Below are 21584 nucleotides of genomic sequence, written 5' to 3'. Positions count from 1 at the left end.
GCGCACGAGATGTTTGAATTGTAGAACGATTATTTTGATAATAAATTTGAATAATTTGTAAACGTTTTTTTTGGGTCTATCTCTCCATGATGAAATTGTAAACATTACTGAATACAATGAAAAAAGTAACATTAGAGATCATGACGTATTAAAAATGGAAGAAACGACACTAAGAAATCATTTCATCCCTATTGGAAAACACGATATTTATAGGCCGGGATGGCACGAACGCCATTCCCGGCTACCAAAAATTACACCTACAGGGCATACGCATTATGAATTATCGCAAAGGTCAACTCAGCAGAATTGCATAAGCCTCGCTTCGGTGTATGCTTTGTTCAGGACGCAACCTTTTCCAAACTCCCATTAAAAGTTTCACTACAATAATAATATATAAAACAAAATAAAGCTTCAATGAAAAAAGTAGATAGGTAGGTAGAGTGGCTGTCTTATGACACACCTCCTCTATCTTTTGAACTCTACTCTGCTATACAGTTCTCTGTGATATCATTATGTTCTGGGACCCATTGCAGGTTTATCGTGAAATAGAATGTTAGATCCACTAAGAGCTCAAGGAATTCCTTCACTACTTTCCTTCGTATCATAGAATGACCCTTGTTACTGGCATTTGCTCGCAAAACCATTCTGTTGGCAGTAAGTGTAAAATTGCGTTTAGCTCCTGGCTTGGCGTTGTTCTGGAAGCTTCACTAATGCAGATACTGGCTGCTCTTTGTATGCTTTCCCGCTTACCAATATACCGTAAGTCATAATCGGCCTTACAATTGCTGTGTAGAGCTAGTGAGCTACCCAAGACTATTCTTTCACACTTGTAAAGTTCTGCAACTGCTTTCTTTACCCTAGCTTCCAAATTTAATTTCCAAAAAAGCTTTATGTCCAAAATTAGGCCCAAGTAGCTTGCTTTATCTCTTATAGCTAGCCGCGTACCATTTAATAATAGCGGTGCGATATCTGGAATATTGTGTTTATTAGTGAAGAATACTAGCTCTATCTTCCTAGCATTCAGGTTCAGTCCTGCGCATGATACGGCCCATCGATTATTATCGTTTAATATTGTTTGCATAAAGCTAGCGAGGGTATTCTGGAACACAAAATGTATCCCATTCGTTTTCAGATCCACCAACATTTTGTTCATTGTTAAGATCCATAGAAGTGGAGATAACACACCTTCTTGGGATGAACCCCCTTAAACAAATCTGCACATCATTGTAGATCCCAGCAGTGAAATAATTGACCCGCCCATGATAATATCTTCAATTGATTTCCTGAGGGGCTCAGATATGTAAAATCTTTAACTTGCTTCTTATGGCCTTTGGCTGGATGTTAGTGAAAGCGCATTTTATGTCAGAGGAAGCTAGGTGGGTGTGTTCTTCTATCGCCCAATAAACATTACTATCTTACACTGCCCAGTGTATACTCTATTATGTGGTTTTCGAAATTGCCTGGGAAGTGAGTATCCATTAGCAGGCCTAGAGACTCTTCACTGATACCGTCCAGCTGTGGTCTGGCTGCTGGAGGTATCCAATGTTATATACCGGTTTTGCCATCGATATCAATTGAAAAAGATTTCCACGAATCTCTTCCTTTAGTGGTTGTCGACAAGAATCTGTGAACTGTTTATGATATCTAGGTCCTCTTTTTTCTTGGGTTGAAGTAACGGGAACAGGATAATAGGAATCCCATTTTTAGCTCCTGTAGGTTCAACCATATCTACATTCTCTTCAATTATGTCCTCAATGTAGCGGTGATCTGAAAAGGAGTGCTCCTTATGAACTTTGCAATATTTGATTTTATCTACCAGTCCTTCTGACACAAGTGTTATTTTTAATACTTTCTGTCGGTTTCTAGTTATAAATGTTGGTATACTACCTCTGTTGCATAACAAAAGGTTAGTTTCTAGTATCCAAGTAAAATCGGGCTCTTGGATGCTGCGATGTCTCGTATCACATCTTTAATCAGCTGCGATGGTACTTCTTCTTCTTCGCCCGTCTCTCAGCTTACTGCTGTGGTGTCTTTATTACTATAGCTATGTGCCCTATATAGCGTGTCGCTTCTCTGCATACTTTGCCTTCACTGGTAAAAACAGTTAAAAAAAAAAATTTCAAGAAAGAAATAAGTGTTAAATTAAACAAAAGTGCTGTGCAGTATCGAAAAATTTATTCACACATACAAAAATAGTTTAAAGTGGATGTTAAAGTGGAGTGCGAAATTTTACTGAATTATACATAGATATATACACATAAAAAAATATATAGGTATATATATATTTCCATAAAACAATACAGTGTGCGGCGAAAACCCCGTGCAAAACAATTACAACTAAAATACAAAAAAACGAACGCGGAAAATACAAAATTAAAATAATATATAAGCGGGCGTGAATGTCAACAAAAACACATACATAACTACAAAGAACGAGCGCGAATTTAATCTTACAAAACTCAACGAACTCATATTGTCCCCAAAACCGCTTTGTGGAAACCAAGGTGAGTTGTATTGATAAAAAAAAACCGAAATACCACTAATAGGTACAAGAGTTTGGTAAAATGCATGAATGTCTATATCCAAATATTTAACGAATTTGATGGCCTTTAAATGCTAACCGTTGTGTTTAAATACGCAAAATATCTCAAACAACAAAAAATTTAGGCATTTACTTGCATCAATTTCCGGCAATACGCCCTATTACTTGATCAAGTATAAGCAGGATTGCTTAAAATAAGCTAAGGCTAACCTAAGCAATAAAATAATAACAAAAAGTAATCACATCAAACTTTTGAAAATTGTATATCTTCAAATGGACAAGTCAAGCAGCAGCGGCTGCAATAGCACATAGTCATGAGATGGATAGAAATCAGCAGACCCAAACTATTAGCAGCGGTAGTCTGGTTATGTTGTCATATACGCACTTTTGGATCCTGATCCTCCTGATGAAGAGCCAAATGACGATGTGGAAATTAAAGTCTCCGACGATGGAGACATAACAAATAAAGTTGAATCGGATGATTCTAAGTTTGGTACTACAAACAAAAAGAGACGTTCTCAACGTGGTGCTGATGGTAAACACAAATCAACGGCCGCAGCAACACGGAACACAAAGGTCAACGAGAAGAATGTATGAGACGTTCGCCAAGCAGTGAAGAGGAGTATGGTAAGTCACAAATAAAGAATCGTATAATTAAAAGTACACCGCCGTTCGATGAGAGAGAGAAAATCGACAGAATACCTTAGCGACGAATATGAAGAAATAGTAACGAATAAATTATCACTAATACAACACAGGAAGGCGCATAGTCCTCGTGAACAGTTATGTGACATGTCAACATTTGAACGTCACAATTATGAATATGCAGCCACCAGCTACGACGTTACTTAGTTGAAGAACAGGACACGACTAAATGCTGCGGGCAACTTTCCAGCAGTCACTTTTCTCAATGTTCAAAAATGAACATGTGCGTTGGGACCAAAAGTGGGGCCACTTAGACGGTGTGCAGCAATAAATTTAGTTTTATTATTCTACATATTAAGAATATAAGATAAGATAAGAAACATGTAAGAGTAAATACAGTCCACTAATAACAAATAAGTATGTTCAAATATATTTAACATATTATACATACATACATAAACAAACACATAAACATATATGCATTCATATGATAACTTGTTGACCTAATATATACATTTAGGACTTGATTACAAGTGCACATGTGCACTTGAAAACACTCTCATACCATGCAGCATAAACAATGTGCTACACACATATGGATATATGGCGTTTTAGTGTCTGAGTGAAGTGGATGTGTTTCTTAGAGCTCTTGGAATATTTACTGTATACTCCTAGTTTTTAGCAGTGACAGCAATATAGTCTGTACGTAGAGACTTACCGCGAGACTGGAGCATTTAAGAGGATACTAAACCTAAAGATATAGATAAGTACAAATCTGATTTAAATAAAATTCATTTGCACTTACCTGCCCCTTTTCGCGGTAAATTTGTTAAAATATAAAATAAGTTACAATTTCCCCAAGTAACAGAGTATTAAAACGTGCAGTCAATTGTAATCTGCCGTTTTTTTTATCTATCAGCTGTTTCTCCGCTTTCGTTTCTTCTCCTTTGCTTCTCTTTTCGTTTTGCTTTTGGTTACGGCATTGCCAATCATCAAAAAGACAAGTAAAGTTTTTAGGACGAAGGACTGAACATACCCACTGACAGGTGTTCCCGACTATTTTCTAGCAGAGGTATGGCCTCTGAAAATAGAGTGGGGTGTACACCAGAGAATCCTTTTCGGAGGAATTCTAAAATTTTGGGAACACCTCCAAAAGGAAAAAATGAGGAATCCACCGCTGCTGAACCAACAAAAATTTGTGAAAATGCCACCCAAACGATCGAAAGCGGCAAAATTGAGCACGAGCAGAATAGTGAAACTGCCAATATTTTAAGCAAACTGGGCATAAAAATAAAGGATATTGAAAGTATGATGTCTGGTCAGAGAGACATAAATCAAGCTATGCGCGACCTTGTAAGCAGTATAACATGCCTATATGACGAGGCTGAGAAACAAGAGAATCGAGCGAAAAGAGTTATGGTAGAGAAAGCGTCGCAAGTATCCTCTATTCATAAAGATAGAAACACCCCAAAAAGACTACGGGAGGTATCAGGCTATTTACCACCAACAAAAAAGCCTAAAAACGTAGATGATAAAGCGCAGGTTTCATATAGTGAGGTTACAAAAGTAATGCAGAAAGACAACTCAGAAGATAAGCCCGCAGGCGAGAAATGGGTGGACGTGGTAAAAAAGAGGAAGCCGATCGAAAACAGAATCAGATCGAAACCAGACGCTATTATTCTAAAAAAAAAAAGACGGAGCGTCGTATGCGGATATCCTAAAGAAAATTAAATGTGATAGTGGCCTTGAGGAATTGTGCTCAAACTTAAGGTATATTAGAAAGGAGATCTGCTAACAGAATTAAAAAACCAAGCAGACAAGAGAGCCGACATGTTCGAGAGTGCCCTAGAAGGAGTAATTGGTGAGATGGCGGTAATACAGTCAACAACACATAATGTTACCATTATGTGCAAAGACCTAGACGAGATAACCACACCCGAAGAAATATGCGACGCATTTAAAAAGGAGTGTGGGATTCAAAATCTAGTGAAAGAAAATGGTAAAAGTATGCGAAAAACCCGAATCGCCAAACAAATAGCTCTTATATGCCTGCGTGCCGAGGATGCCAAGACCGTACTTAAGCAAGGCAAAGTAAAGATCGGGGGGTCTATCTGTCGCCTCCTGGAATTCTCATCTATCACTCGCTGCTTTAGGTGTTTCTCAGTACACGTCGCAAACGTACGTGAGCACGGCCTGTCTGAAGTATCTAGAGAAAAATTAAGATATTACAATTAAATTTTAACCATTGCACTGCAGCACAAGACCTGCTAAAACAAACGGTGCTAGAACAAAACATAGATGTCGCTCTGCTAAGCGAGCAATATACTCAGCGTTCGGAAAGCACTTGGATTAAAGATATAAGTGGCAAGACAGCAATATGGTCATGCAAAGGACAAGCTTTTACATCGTGCTCCAAAAGAGCCCAAAACGGATTCACATGGGCGAATATACAGGGAATATGTTGTAAGCTACTATGCTCGTCCAAGCGCGTGAGTAAATGAATTCGAAGACTTTCTCCTTGAGCTGTCTCTAGAGACGAGAAGCAAATCTCCGATAATAATAGCGGAAGATTTTAATGCATGGTCTACTTCTTGGGGTAGCGTACGCACGAATCATCGTGGACGTCTTATACTAGAATTCTTGAGCCAAACAAACCTTACAATAATAAACAGTGGCACGCAAAATACCTATCAAAAGGGCAATAAAGGTTCCGTAATAGACCTAATGTTTGCTAACGACGCGCTTAGCAGGCACATTAAGTGGGCGGTGTCAGACATTTACACAAATAGTGACCACATGGCCATAATTGCTAAAGTTTTGTTCTCCTGAGAAACGGAAACAGCAGAAACTCCTCTCGAAAACGAGGTTGGAGACAAAAGGAATTCGATCCTGACGTTTTCGAGAGCGTCTGGAGGGCAGCAAAGGCACCAGGCGACGACGCCGCCCACGTGGTATCCGCTGTGCAAACGGAACTAGTTGTAGCATGCGACGCAACTATGCGCAGGACGAGATACAATAACAAGCGAAAACCAGTAAACTGGTGGAACGAAGAAATCGCCACGCTGAGGAAGCTCTGTCACTCAGCTAGACGTCGCTTACAGCGTAACCAGAGAGGCGAGAATGAAAATCGCCTTAGAGCAGCATTTAAACACAAAAAAAAGCTCCTGAAGTCAGCAATTACGCGTAGCAAAAGAGGCTGTTTCGAAAAGCTTTGTGAAGAAGCAAACATAGACCATAGGGGAACCGAGTACAAAATATGTATGTCAAAATTTAAAAATATGTTGCAGCAACCTAAGAACGCATCATTTATGAGGAAAGTCGTCGACGCATTATTTCCAACACATGAGACCATTTCCTATGCTATGCGAAACGATGTTACAGAGCCTCCTCTATTAGTCACAGAAGAAGAAATATTGGCTATCGCGAAAAAAATTAAAAACTCTAAAGCGCCTGGAATAGATGGTATACCAAATAGAGCCCTAAAAGAAGCCATGACTCTGCGACCCAGCTTGTTCGCTAAAATGTACAATGCGTGTATATTGGAAGGCGTATTTCCCGACCCGTGGAAGTTGCAAAACCTAAAAAGCCACATCTTCATCTTATCGACCATTGTGCATGCTCGACACGATTCGTAAAGTGTACGAAAACATTGTAAGAAACCGCTGGGAGTTAGCAATCCAAAAAGCCGGCTGATTATCAGAAAGATAATACGGCTTTATAAAAAAGAGGTCCGCTATTGACGCACTAAGAGAGGTCGTTGATACTGCAAAATGTGCAAAAGATGGAAAGGCGGCACAAAAAGGTATTGCGCGCTAATTGCTCTGGACGTGAGAGCACTCAGAGCTACGCTATCTCGATTGGAGTACCGCAAGGCTCGGTCTTAGGTCCTCTACTATGGAACTTGTTGCACGACGGGGTACTAAGAATACATCAACCAAAAAACGTGAAAACAATAGCGTATGCGGATGATCTCATAGTGGTAGCAGTGGCTAAACATCTAGATAACCTCAGGCTCAAATGCAACGATTGCATAAATTCTTTGCGCCAATGGTTTGCTACCATTAGCTTAGAGCTGGCTTAGCAGAAAACGGAAGTCTTGCTCAAAAGCACAAAGAAGGTGGAAGAAAGGTGGTCACTCACTATAGGGGGGTGCGAGATTATTTCACAGCCGCAGCTGAGGTATCTGGGAGTAATACTAGACTCCAAATTAAAATTTAAAGAACACCTGGTGTATACTTCCGGCAAAGCAAACAAAATTTATAATGCGCTATCAAGCATGATGGCCAATAGAGGCTGCGTGCGTTCCAGCCGGCGGTTTTTAATATCAAAAGCAATGAGTTCAGTAATATTGTATGCAACACCAATATGGATACAAACGCTAGACATAAAATCATATGCTAGACAAATTAACGCAGTACATAGGCTTTTTGCAATCCGGGTAAGAAGTGCTTGCCGAACGATATCAAGTGATGCTGCGGAAGTACTAGCCAGCATGCCGCCTCTTGACATCCAGGGGGACGAATTCGTGCGACTGTACGCTGTCAGTGTCGTCTTCAGGAGTAAAAAAAGAGGAGAGAACCAAGAGCCTAACAATGTGGCAGCAACGGTGGCAAACCTCATCTAAAGGACGATGGACTCATAGACTGATTCCGGACATTCAAGCGTGGAAAGGTAGACGACATGGGGACCTGAATTTCCACCTAACCCAAATACTGAGTGGGCATGGATGCTTTAGAAAATATCTATTCCAAATAAATAATGATGTTAGCCCGTATTGTCCGACGTGTACAGAGTGCATAGACTTTTTAAATATTAGCGCTTTTTAAATATTAGGGAAAAGTTAAAATCTACTCTCGGCGGTAGTGTAACGGTGGAAACACATATGTGTCAGTCTTCTGATAAATGGAAAGCTGTCAGCGAAGCGGCAGCTCTAATTATGACAAAACTAAGATACTTGCAACAGATTAGGAGTCAGTCCGTGCCGTAGAGGAGACTTAAATGTCCTTTTCTCTCCCATGAAGTAATATTAAATCCGGTGGTCCCGTGGGAGAGATCGCATATCATATATATATAATATATACATATGTACACCGCTTCGAAGTCCATATTGGTATATAATATATCCCGCAATACCCTTTTTTCTATGGCAAACAAAAACAAGTAGGATTGCATATGTTATATTGTACATTCAAAGTCTACTTTGGTATATATTCTGCAATTCAAACATTAAAGCCCACACAATCTTTTCAACGAGCTCTTTATTGCACTAGCAGGTAAATGTATAAATACACAAGTCCAGGTATAAGGGTTTAGGGTATTAGAGTCTTCTTTCAATTATATATGCTTATACGCGAAAATATTTCTGAAGTTCTATCAGTCTTGTCTACACTGAGACATTTTTTATTTATTTCGGTACATCTTTTAAGATGATTTCTAACGAAAAAAATCTACCTGCAGAACCTACACGATCTAAGCAAGGTGCTAAAAAATAAAAGAAGGGAAAGACATTACATATAGTAAATCCATTGCTGAGACCGACCGTTTAATACGATACTGCACTCGATTTCCACCTTCGCCGATTCGAATCGGTATAAGAAATCAAAAAAGAAAATCTCGACAATCTTTCTGGACAGATCTCCAAGCTGCATATGACATAATCGTAGAATCTGACAACTCAGATCTACCGAAACTTTCAAACTTTCGGCTTACGAAACCGTTTAGACCAAGTTCAAGATACAAACGTAATGATTTCGGATCAATTAATATTAGTTAAAAGTATTGCACCTTCTCCATATCCGAGAGTAGAGCTGCCACAAATTCAATGCCAAGAGGCAAGTTCAGACATCCATTTCAAGGTGCCCGCATGTGACACAGAAATCTTTCATGATGGTTATGAACAATGACCGTTCTTCTGGGGCATGTTTACTGCCGTTTACAAAAACCATCCTAAATTATGAAATGCACAAAATTGTATCACCTCCGATATATAACAATCGGTAAAATAGGCGTAATAGTCAAACAGTTCGTACTAAATTACGATAATTTTAATTTGGCTTGGAAGCTCCTAAATCAAGAAACGTAAACGAAATAATATTGGAGGATAAGCAAGTAATGATACTAATGAACTTGCCTAAAATTCAAAAGGAAACAAGTGAAGAATTTATCGAAAATTAATCCACTGTTTCCAACTGTTTGTCGGTTTTATCGGCACAAAACATTCCAACAGACAGCTGGGAACCAATTCTGGTGAATATATGCACCGCAGCATTCCCTGAGAAATCTTTATTGCTAGGGGAATAATCGCTCTCGTCAAGAAAAAAATGCTCCACGTGGGTAAATATTAAGGATTCCCTAACTATGAAATCGCGACTTTAATAGAAGCTTCCACAGGCTCCAAGCAAGTAGCAACAAAAATTTAAATAGAAACTTCTTCAAAAATCAAACGTTTACATCTGAACAGTACAAACAAATGTCATCCGAAATAAAAAATCACGAATTGCTAAGATACACCATGCTGTTCAAAGGCATTACAAACTCAAACGCATCACAGCGAATATTAAAGTAGGGTACTACTACCCACAACAGTCGTCTCCATCTAGAATCGAGGAGAACTGTTTAACCTTAGGCCTTTAATAAACCAAGGATCGCAAAGATCATTTGTACTAGGTGCGTTCCAAAGTAAACAGGACTAAAGTAACAAATTAAACTCTAGTAGCGCCATCTATATGTCGACTAGTGCGTTAGAATCTGCAATCCTTTATCGACTTCCAGTAAAAATTTCATAACATTTCATCTATTGGAAGTGAAGTTATTGCGTTTCAAGTGTCAGTATGTTTTTGTCATCGGTGCGAAAATGAGCTTCGAACAAAGAGCCAACATTAAATTTTGTTTTAAAATTGGTAAAACTTTTACCGAAACGTTTCAGTTGATGAAACAAGTTAATGGCGATGATTGCCTATCGCGTAGCAGAGTGCACGAGTGGTTTCAACGTTTTCAAAGTGGTCGTGAGGACATAAATGAGAAATGAGCCGAAACCCAAAAAATCGCGCCTGGAGAATTCAAAAGGAAGACAATGCTGATATGTTTTTATGATTCCAAGGATTCCAAGGGTATTGTCCACAAAGAATTTGTTCCACCCGGCCAAAACGTTAATGCGGTATTCTACCTTGGAGTTTTGAAGCATTTGGTGCGCCGTATTCGACGTGTTTGGCCCGAATATCGCGAAGATGGAAGTTGGCGTTTGTTGCACGATATTGCGCCGTCTCATCTATCGACGGTTGTGGCCGATTATTTGACCAAAAATCACATTTTAACAATCAACCACTTCCCGTATTCACTAGCTATGGCACCGTGCGATGAAAGGAAAGCGTTATGCAGACGTGGAGGCCATTCAAAAGGCTTGCACCGGCATACTGGCGGCCATACCGGGCAACAAGCTAAAACACTCGTTCGACATGCTTTTGGACCGTGCAAAAAGCTGTATTAAAGCAGAAGTAGACTTTTTTGAATAAAATTAATTGATTTTGCCAATAAACCCATTTATTCAGTCTTTTTTTTCCCGTTTACTTTGGAACGCACCTTGTAGCATCTAAGACACATTATAGGCTAAAACTGCCAGCAAAACAAGCCAGTTTTGAAATAGACGGAAGACTAGTTCAAAACTGTATTAACATCGGTCCCATTACCCTACTTTCTACCCAAGCGGATAAGAGAATCAGTTATGGTCTTATCGCAACTTACAAACATGCTTCCAAGCTATCACACTCGCTCGAATAGAAATAATAATAGGCAGCGACCTTATACCGCAACCTTAATACGCTAATAATACGTAAAAGCGTGGAAACTATTTCAACCACCCTTTTGGCACAAAATATAATACTATTTTCGGTTAGATCCTAAGTGGACTAAAAAAAAACGGGGTAAAACCAGAATATGATAAGGTCGTACAAGAATACCTCAATTTACAATTTAGACCACATGGAGGAAGTCAGCCCTGGCGAAAAAAATATACAAAGTAAATACAGCCCACATCATGCCGTAGTAAAGCCAGACAAAACAACAACAAAGGTAAGTGTTGTCTTTAATGCCTCAAAATCCACAAGTTCGGGGAATTCCCTAAATTACATTTTATTTACAGGACCCACACTCCAGAAAGATCTAATGCTGATTATTTTAAATTGGTGTTAATACAAATACGTATTCAACAGGGCCGTCAAAAAAATGTGTAGACAGATAGTCGTGACCTTTAGCGTCAACTGTGCCCTATACTTAGGCATTCAAACACTCCACGAATTGGCAGAAAACACCATGTCAGAATTTCCTCTAGCAACCCAGATGTTAAAAACACAAACGTATGTAGACGGTATCCTGTTTGGAAGTCACAGTCCCAGTTCGCAGGTAATCACCATTTATGTGCGCATACAAACCGATAAGGCAACCACCAGCCACCTACTAGTAGCAAAGGCAAATGTGGCTTAGGGATGATCGATGTTGTAGAAACATCGATGTTTTAACATCGATGGGTTGACTTCGATATTATCGGAGCATCGATGTTACTAGAATGAAAGTATCGAAACGTCAATTATTCTTTTGGGCGCCATCTAGCGTCACGGAGCTAAGTTACGTCTTGATTTTTTTTTTAGTCTGAGTTACAGCCATTGTCTTTTTTTAAAGATTCGTTATTTATTTATTTATTATTCAGATTTCAGGCACGTCCATCATATCGTAACGCTTGCTCGTGAATGTCTAGCTTTAAATCATAAAGATACATTAATTCAGATTCAGATTATGATAAATAAGTAGGTATAACGAAGATGCATATAATAATTTGATTATTGTTTTTTTTAATTTCAGGTATTATAAAATGCCACCAAAGAGTCAATACTGGAAATATTTTGAAAAAATAAATGATACTAGCGCCAAATGTCGTTCCTGTGGAAAAAATTTAAAAACTGCTGGTAATACTACATTTGAAATGTCATTTGGAAAAAAACATCAGAATTTAATGCCCAAAGATGAACCTATGAGAACTACATCATCCTCAACTCCAACAACTTTTAAAGAACCTAGTGCTGTGCGGCTAATGTTACAGTTACAATGGAAATATCTGAATCAGGGAGTGATTGTGATTCTGAAAAAAGTTACACAGATAGTGTCAAAAAATTATTCTCACAACCAACTCTAAGCTCTAGCTTTAGTAAAATATCTCAATATGGTGATATGGGCTCAAAAGGAATTCGGTTGACGAATAGCATTTTATTCATGATTTACAAAGACTCACAACCTTTTCAAATTGTAGAAAATGAAGGTTTTCTGAATTTAATGAAAACTGCTTGTCCATTGTACAAGGTGCCTTCACGATTTACTTTGAAAAGGATGTTAAATACCAAATGTGACATTATTAGAGAACACTTCAAAGGGAAACTTCAAAACGTGAGTGGTTTGACTTTAACGACAGACATTTGGACAGACACGATGCAAACAAGAAGTTTTTTGGGAGTGACTGTTCTATTTTGTAATGAGGAGGATAAATTAGAATCTGTATCGTTGGGAGTTTATGATTTAACGCAATCTCATACTGCGGAATATATAGCGAATATATTATTGAAGGCCTGTGACGAATGGAATATTGAACAAAATAAAATTGTGGCAGTTGTCACTGATGCTGGGGCCAAGATTGTTAAAGCAATAGAAATTGCATTTGGTAGAAGTCGTCATATACACTGCTATGCCCATATGTTGAATTTGGTGGCACAAAAATCCATCGATAAAACGTCTAATTTGCCTGACCTAAAAGCTGCTGTTAAAAGAATTGTAACGTGGTTTAAACAATGTATTGCTGCTAGTGATGAATTGAGGCGAGAATCTGATTTGAAACTGATACAAGATGTGTCCACTCGATGGAACTCAACATTTTACATGATTGAAAGATTTTTAAAACTGCGCCCTGCAATCAATGATATTATTGCCACACTAGTGCACCAGAAATGTTGAATGCCAAACAAATTATTGATTTAACTGAAGTTTGTGAGATTTTACGACCAATTGAAATAACTACTCGTGAAGTCTGTGGTGAAAAATATGTAACATGTAGTAAAGTTATCCCACTTACCAGATTACTTACTATAAAAGTGACAGGCTTGGAACCAAAACAGACAATTGGAGATAATTTTAAAAAAACGTAATTGAAGAAATAAAGAAACGATTGTTACAAACAGAAAACGTGAATATCCCTGCTGTCGCCACTTTTTTGGATCCCCGGTTCAAAAATATACATTTCCAAGATGCATTAGCCTGCTCCAGAGGCATTAGGAGTATCAAGGAATTGATTTCAGATATTGAGACCAATGAAACAAATGAAAATGGTCAACTAACAGAGACAAGCCAGTCGAAGAAGACACTGTAGATATATGGCAAGACCATTATAAACTTGTCAACCAAAATAACAATATTTTGTCTGGTCAACGAGACACAAGCATGCCTCTAGAGTTGCAAATTTATTTAAAAAGTCCGGTGGCTGACTTAAAACAAGACCCTTTACATTTATGGAAGGCATTACAATTCACCTGCCCTAATTTAAAGAAACTTGCTCTCAAGTATTTGTGTTGCACAGCAACATCCACCTAATGTGGCTCCTCTAAAAGCAATAAGTCTACCACGACTTCAACTATATGGCGCGCTACTACTAGTCAAACTAGTATCCATGGTGAAAACGCATTAAAACATGACAAAATATAAATTATATCTACCACATGCATGGCAGATGTACATTTTCAATTAAACGCCTTAAATAGCTAATGGGATCAGCCATTTAGCAACACGCAGCCAGTGCTAATAATTCTGCCGATCTAGGTACAAGAAGGTGCAAGCCGTTGCACCTTGGCTCCACCACTCTCTGGAGGAATGGCCCCCGATGCATACCAGAATCTCCCGATTCCTGGCCACAATCGCCCATGTGCAATATAATTGCTCCAGAAAGTCGAAAATTCGACTCCTTTCACACAACATTGGATGATACCGACATCCTTGAACAATTTTCATCGTACCCACCAGCGGCCAAAGTAATCACTTAAATGTTAAAGTTCATAGAGCGACTAAAATTTAAGGTAAAGGGAGTTCTCTCAGAATACCCCCAATGCGAAACATTGACGCACTTAGAACTGCAAAAGGCAAAGGTCGCTCTAATCGGATCAACTAAAATGCGTAATTTCAGCCACGATATATTGTTATTGAGAGAATCAAAACTATAACTCAAAAAAGGAGTTCACTTTTAGTTCTTAACCCATTCTTAGAAACGAAAAGTCTGCTTCGTGCTAAAATCAAGCTTAACGTATAACGATCGCCACCTCTTAATTGTTCCAGAGAAGTCGCGACTTGCCACATTACTCCTCAGTTATATCCCTTTACTTATGCTTCACGCTGACCAATGCCTAATGCAGCATATAGTTCGTCAAGAGTTTGATATTCCCTGTCTTAAGCCCCAAATATAAAAATGCATTTTCATGTGCAAGATCTGTAATATGCATAAGCAGAAGTTGCGAATTCAGATTATGGCAGCTGTTCCGCCTCAACGCTGGAACTTCGCTCTACTTTTCACAATTATAGGTTTTGATTTTGCTGGACCTTTCAGATAAAAGCGTCCATGATAAGGTCTCCCACCATAGTGAAAGGTTATGTGACTGACTCTGTCTTTTTTACGACAAAAGCATTGCACCTCGGGCTGTGTACAAATCTGACAGAGAAGACTTTTCTCGCGACATTTGCTCAATTCGTCGAAAGACACGGTTTTCCATCAAAACTAATGAGCGATAATGGCAAAACTTTAATTGGAGCCCAAAGAGCCACTGAAAAACAGTTTATCAAACAAGTCTCGCCTGAGATTGTACAGAAGTACGCTCCCCAAGGCATTAATTGGGAGTTTATACCTCCAAGCGCTCCCCATATCTGTGGTTTATGGGAATTAGCTGTAAAAAGCTTCAAGTCCCACTTCAAAAAAGTAGTTGGAAACTACAAGTTCAACTATGAAGAATTCACTACATTATTATTTCAATTTGAAGCCGTTCTCAATTCACGGCCACTCACAACACTCTCGCAAGATCCCTCTGACTTCACAGCCCTAACTCCTGTAGCATTAATTCTGGCCATACCTGAGCCAGGAGTGGAGTCGCTATTGATCGATGGGAAAAAATCAAAATTCTCCATCATGTTTTCAGCTACAGATCGAAGGCCACACCGGCTTGGCTGCATAGAAAAACTACACTACGGTTCCGACGGTCATATACAAGTAGTTGACCTCAATACTCAAAGTGGAACGCTAACAAGACCGCTAGTGAAACTATGTTTATTACCAACCGCATACAAAATCGAAAACGCAAATAATAAACAATCCGCCGATACTACCGCAACGCAAATTAAATAATTAAATAACGAACCGCTAAACATGCAAATAATAAACCCGTTGAAAATACTAACAAACCTAACCGCAATTGTTGATTCACATGACGACAAATTTCTGTCACATAACGCGGCACAATCGCCTATATAAATTTACATGCAACAAATGTGTAATCATAATAACCTCTTTATACAGATAATTATGGATGTACTTCTATGTCAACAGCACCAACGTCAACTGTAAGCTCGGCCATGGCGACTCCACCACCACAAACCACAGTGGCAATTTAAAGTTAAGTTGTAAGGCAGTAATTTAAAATTAAGCGCGCTAAGGGGCGAATGAAGGTGACCGAAATATTCGATTATCATTAACATATTAACCATACATATACACATCTATGTATGTATTTAATAACTATTAATATGTGTGGAAAAAAAGAAAAAACAGCTCTGTCAAACCACCACAAATGGTTAATTTCTAGCAATGTATGACATGAAGAATATTCAGACATCAACCAGAGAACGTATATCATAGAGAAGGTTCATGCAGAGAACTTAAAACAACGAGAAGGTGCAAATTGAATTTTGTATGATGCTCGATTGGTTGGCTGAAAAATTGAGATCAAGGAGTTCACCATTTTCTGTAATATTTGCTTTTATTTAACAGAAATGAGAATTTATAACAACGTTCTCTGACAAATTACGTATCTCCCAACATAAAGAGAAAAATGAAATGAAGGAGAAAACAAATAATACAAATGCCACTTCACATATGCATAATGTGTATGCCAAACTGGGAATATTGATATGCCATTTGAAATATATTCCATTTTATTGAACTATTATTTATTATTATTTTTAAATTATTTTATGTTAATTAATTTTTACTTTATTGTGAGTTATTAATAATAATTTAAAAATATTTTGATATATTTCTTAAAATCATTCATTTACTTGACACCATTATGGAGTCACAAAAGTACAGAATTGTGTTTTGCCGTCGGCATTTCACATTCATGCTTCAATTTTTCTTTTCAAATGCATGTGTAAAAGTAATTATGTACGTAAATATGTACTTACATATATTATGTCGTTTGCACATTTGTATGTATGTATTATATGTACACTCAATTCTTCATGTGAAATCTCCGTTGACACGTTTTTTGCTTTTATGTCAAAGAGTCCATCTGTCGAAGGACTGACGCGACGACAAAGCGTCACAACATTGTGTTGTTGGTAGAGAATCCGAGATGTGCCGAAAAATAAACGAACGCTCGCCGATTGTCATCGCTTCCCTTGCCGCTCTAACAGCTTTGCCAACAAATCATTGTAGGTATGTATATTTTTATATGAACATGCATACATATTGACGAAGATTTTTGCCAGCCACGGAAAAATATTTTAGAATTGTGAAATATTTTAAATCGACAAAAGCTTTGTTGCCACTTTTGTCATCGTCGCAAAAAGACGCTGGTAGGCAAACGCCTGCACGGGGAGATGTGTACGGCGTTTGCTTTTGTGAATGAAACGACTTAGCTTATTGCTTGGGCGCCAGCGTTCATGAATGAAAATGTTGTTGGTGTGTGATTTACTACAAATTTAGGATTTGTAAATTTGGCTGTCATATTGATTTCGGGTGCTGATGCTATTTGAGACAATTGTTGTTTTTGTACTTTACTTATTTTGCGCGGTCATACGCATATTTGTACATACATACTTACATATAGAGCAGTGCGCTCACATGTATTTATTGATAATTGATAATATATTATTAAATTATATAATATAACATATTGATGTACATATGTACATATATAAATTATTAACTCTGTAACAATTGAACTTAAAAAATTATGAAAATAGTAAAATATAATTTTTTGCATAATCTTTGACATTTTATCAATGTAGCATTTGTGCAAAAAAATCATATTTTATCAATTTTTCATCATAAAAGTCGTTTATATGGCAAAAAATAATCATGCATATGTGAAGTGGCATTTGTATTTTTTGTTTTCTCATTCATTTCATTTTTCTCTTTATGTTAGGAGATACGTAATTTGTCAGAGAACGTTGTTATAAATTCTCATTTCTGTTAAATAACAGCAAATATTACAGAAAATGGTGAACTCCTTGATCTCCATTTTTCAGCCAACCAATCGAGCATCATACAAAATTCAATTTGCACCTTCTCGTTGTTTTAAGTTCTCTGATCTAGTCTCTTTGCCAGACAGACCGTCTGTTACGAACGAAAACATTAAAAAACTATTGTTTGACTGATAGAAAAGAGATCACATATTTTAATGAAACAGCGTTAGTTATCAATATCCAAATTGTGTCTCCTTCGTTTTTTTCATACACGTACGTTAACCCTAAAATAGAATTCTCAAAGGATATGATTTTGATGTATAAAAACTTACCTTTATATTTTTTCTTAGAGTTGTCGATAATAGAAAAATGTTTAAAAATTGCATCATTATTCAATCTTGAGTTTAATTTAGGAGATATTGCTTCGTTATCTAATTGCTTTGTGGGTATACAATCACTAAGAACTATATATTTTTTAGCTTTATTTAATTTACAAAGTTCTTGCTGCTCTGCACTTTGGATGTTGTATAAAATATTATTGCCTTCAAAAGTTAAGTTTGTTTTGCTTTCGTATATAGCATTTCTAATATCTCTACAGTTAGAAATAGACCCAGGTATATATTTAATAGTATACAATTTTGAACAGTTACATTGCTCGGATTTCACATATTTAGTTAGAGGGGTACAGGTACGGTAATCTAACATATTATTCATACATGTTGCAGACATATTTAAGTCAAATAAATCATTTAAATGAACATAATATATTGAATCAATTATAATTCTGGAATCAACTATATTAATATTTGAAGAATGATATGAGAATAAAACGAAATCTGTACTATCACATGTATATAAATTAGACATAGAGTTACATTTCTGTTGAAAGTAACCCAGTGTATTATTGTTTTCACATTTGCTCAGTATATTTATTACACTAATATTTGATTTATAATCACAATTTAATACGCCATCATATTTTCCGATCGAGCATACTACGGGTGCATGCATATTTTCTTTGGATATTTCCTGTTGAACAGCTCCATCATTTTCTGATGCGTTAACAGTAAAATTGTCGAATGGAACATACTTTGTGTCCTTGAATAATTTTAAGACTGAACTCACTTTTAGTTTTATCTTTCGATTCGATATCATTTCGGTTCTAGAAACCTTTGAACCGGTGATAAATAAGCAATTTCCATTCTTTATAATTTTGACATTATTACTTTTTCTGTTTTGTGAGTCGTTAGTTAATATTATTTCATCCTCGCTAAAATCTGTCATCTTAGCAGCAAAAGTTAGCTCATGCTGAACATTCTTTCTACATATTATAGTGGAAGTTACATTTGATAAAGAGTTGAGCCTTTTGTGACTTTGGATATCCAAAACTTGCACGCTTCTGGTTTCTTGGGCGTTTTTCTGCGCCTTTGTTGTAATATTTTCCGACATATTGAATAAGTTGTATATCAACTTTTCTAAGCCCAAAGATGATTTGAAAAGTGAATCGTATTTGCAACCTTGTTTGTCAATAGTATCTGTTTCTTTGACCTTTTTTGATTCCAAAAGACAGTACGGATGGTCAAAAGTAAATAAAATTAAATCCATATTCTCTATTAAAATTGAGAACTTAATGCAGTAATTATACTTCATTCGAAAGAGGTCGTTTGCTTGTAATAAAAAATGTGTAGTTTTAATTTTCGAAGAGCTATTATCAGATTTACATCTATTTTTCATGTTATGGACATTTGCGGAATGCGTTTGCTTAAAATTTGATGTCTCATCAAGCACCTTTTGTTTTGAAATAAATTTATTATGTGAAGATATTTTAATGTTTTGTTCCACATATGGTATATTGTTCTCTGAAACTCTTAATACTGAAACATATTTCGCGAATAATAATAAATTAGAAACCGATTTTATGTCATAATTTAAATTTCCTATATCAGTTTTTTTTACTTCCGGAGAACGCAGTACAGATTCCAAAGACGATGTATATGAAGCATGTATTACTAGATCATTGATATCGGTTTGTTCTTGGACTTGGTCTGCTTTGGAAGCCAGACTTAAACTGTTTGACCTTTCCTGTCCCTTGCTGATCATTAGTTCGCAACCAGGCACTTTGTGCATATTCAATAAAGTAATTATACTATTTTGAGGAGCGTATTTTTCACTATATTGCCTTTCTAATGCGTAATTATATAATTTATTTTCATTATATAATACTGGATTAGTTACATTTTTGGTGGGAATACGATTTTTTTGTAATAGCGAAAAATTGTCAATTACAGAATTACATTCATTTTTAAAATATCCGCTTCCATTGGATAACTGAGATGAAGCGCAAGATTTACATATATGAGCAAGTGATACTAATTTGTCAGCACCGTACTCATATTTCTCTTTTTTATTTGCAATATCAGAGTTAAAGGACATACTTCCTTGGACCGTACCATAATTCCTTGGACTGAATATAATGTTTTTGTAAAAAATTTTTGTATGTTCTAAGGGTGAATATATATATTTTTTCGTCTGATATTTATAGGGAGACTTATTATAGGATTTCAATCGATTCGAACATAAATAGGTTTGTGTCAATTTGTAAGTACTTACATTTCTGGTTTCAAAACCATGGGGAATAGCGTAATCATGTTTCTCATTTTTAAAGCAAGACCTTTTCGTTTTTAGAATGTCGTCCAAGATGCAGTGATGACTTATATACACATTTGCATTTTGTGTAAAGTTATCCTGTGAAATTAGGGAATAGTTGCCCAAATTTCGCCTATTCAAACTTTTTATTCCATTAGAGTGAAAATCTTGTGAAGAAGAAAATTTATAATTCTGGAGTTTTAATGAATATTTCTGCGTATAGCCTTCACATAGTTTCTTATTACTCCTCCTTATGTCTTTGAGGCGAAACTTGTTGCTTCTCCCATTAATTTCGTTATAGAATGCATTAAAAAACTTGTGTGCGAAACTACTTTTGTACTCCAAATATGTTTTATTATTTTTACTAATTTTTGGTTTTTTTATCTGCCAGAAGGTGTATTTCTCATTCGGTAATTTATTTTTCTTTTTTGAGGAGGAAATAACCAAACCTTCTCTAACCACGTAAACATTATTAAAAATTCTTTCAACGGAATCGGAAATTTCGAAATGATGTTTACTGTGACCCCTAATAGCCATGAGCGTTATTAGATTTAATAGATATAACAATAAAAAAAAATTTTATTCCAACTTACAACTGTATATTTTAAATTTTGTTTTTACTATTTCTTTTTTTATGAGCATATATTCAGTGTAACCAACGTATACAGAAATATAATAAGTTTAAGAAAAAACTGGCAACTTGCTTATTGCTATGAACACAGAAAAGGCATTTTATGTACTGACTAATAGATCTGTCATATTGAGTAATTTAACTTCGATAACTTCATGTTCAAGTAACACTTCTATAAAATGGGGAAGGTTACCAGTAATTATCCAAAAGGTTACTTTTGTTATAGCCTAGGGAGTAAGTATATCTTCTCATTTACTACACGTTGGTGTATCCCGAATTGCTCTAATTTAACAACTATTTTGGAAATCTTTGGTTAACAGCGTCCTTTGCGTTGGCTTCTTGTTTGGTTATCCATCTGTTACTGAAAATGATTTTTTTAGTTATCTCTGCGTATGATTACCCATAGGTTAGAGAAAACTGGTTCATCGGTTCGGGATTTGGCAACCCTAGCGTTGCAATCTGGCAACTCACAACTTACGCGTAAATTTGACATTTTTAATGTCAGAACGATTTGACATACGACAGAGAACCAGAGAACGTATATCATAGAGAAGGTTCATGCAGAGAACTTAAAACAACGAGAAGGTGCAGGTTCGACAGCGAACAATTTGTAGGAATTTATCAAGGAGTTCACCACACATG

General features: G+C 36.7%; 1 protein-coding gene and 1 long non-coding RNA gene across 4 annotated transcripts in view; both read right to left on the bottom strand.

The window, feature by feature from the left end:
- Positions 1–20975, bottom strand: part of LOC106623638 (uncharacterized) — a 341640-nt gene extending 320665 nt beyond the window's left edge. The window contains exons 1-3 of one of the 3 annotated variants that reach the window (XM_070106598.1): positions 20905–20975; positions 20276–20837; positions 17998–18257 (exon numbers count right to left, since the gene is read on the bottom strand). In XM_070106598.1, coding sequence (XP_069962699.1) covers positions 17998–18257; positions 20276–20322 — 307 coding nt within the window. In that variant the 5' untranslated portion in view covers positions 20323–20837; positions 20905–20975. The other 2 variants (XR_011395237.1, XM_070106597.1) reach the window with 2 other exon arrangements.
- Positions 3592–4070, bottom strand: LOC138856179 (uncharacterized). The gene is made up of 2 exons (XR_011395236.1): positions 3993–4070; positions 3592–3938 (listed from the first exon to the last, which is right to left on the bottom strand). It is a non-coding gene; the product is annotated as an uncharacterized lncRNA (long non-coding RNA).
- Positions 20976–21584: the final 609 nt, after the last annotated feature.

The sequence above is a fragment of the Bactrocera oleae genome, chromosome 3, assembly GCF_042242935.1.
Source record: "Bactrocera oleae isolate idBacOlea1 chromosome 3, idBacOlea1, whole genome shotgun sequence".
Lineage (NCBI taxonomy): Eukaryota > Metazoa > Arthropoda > Insecta > Diptera > Tephritidae > Bactrocera > Bactrocera oleae.
The sequence above is the reverse complement of the archived record's forward strand: the minus strand, read 5'-3'. Positions and strand labels throughout refer to the sequence as shown.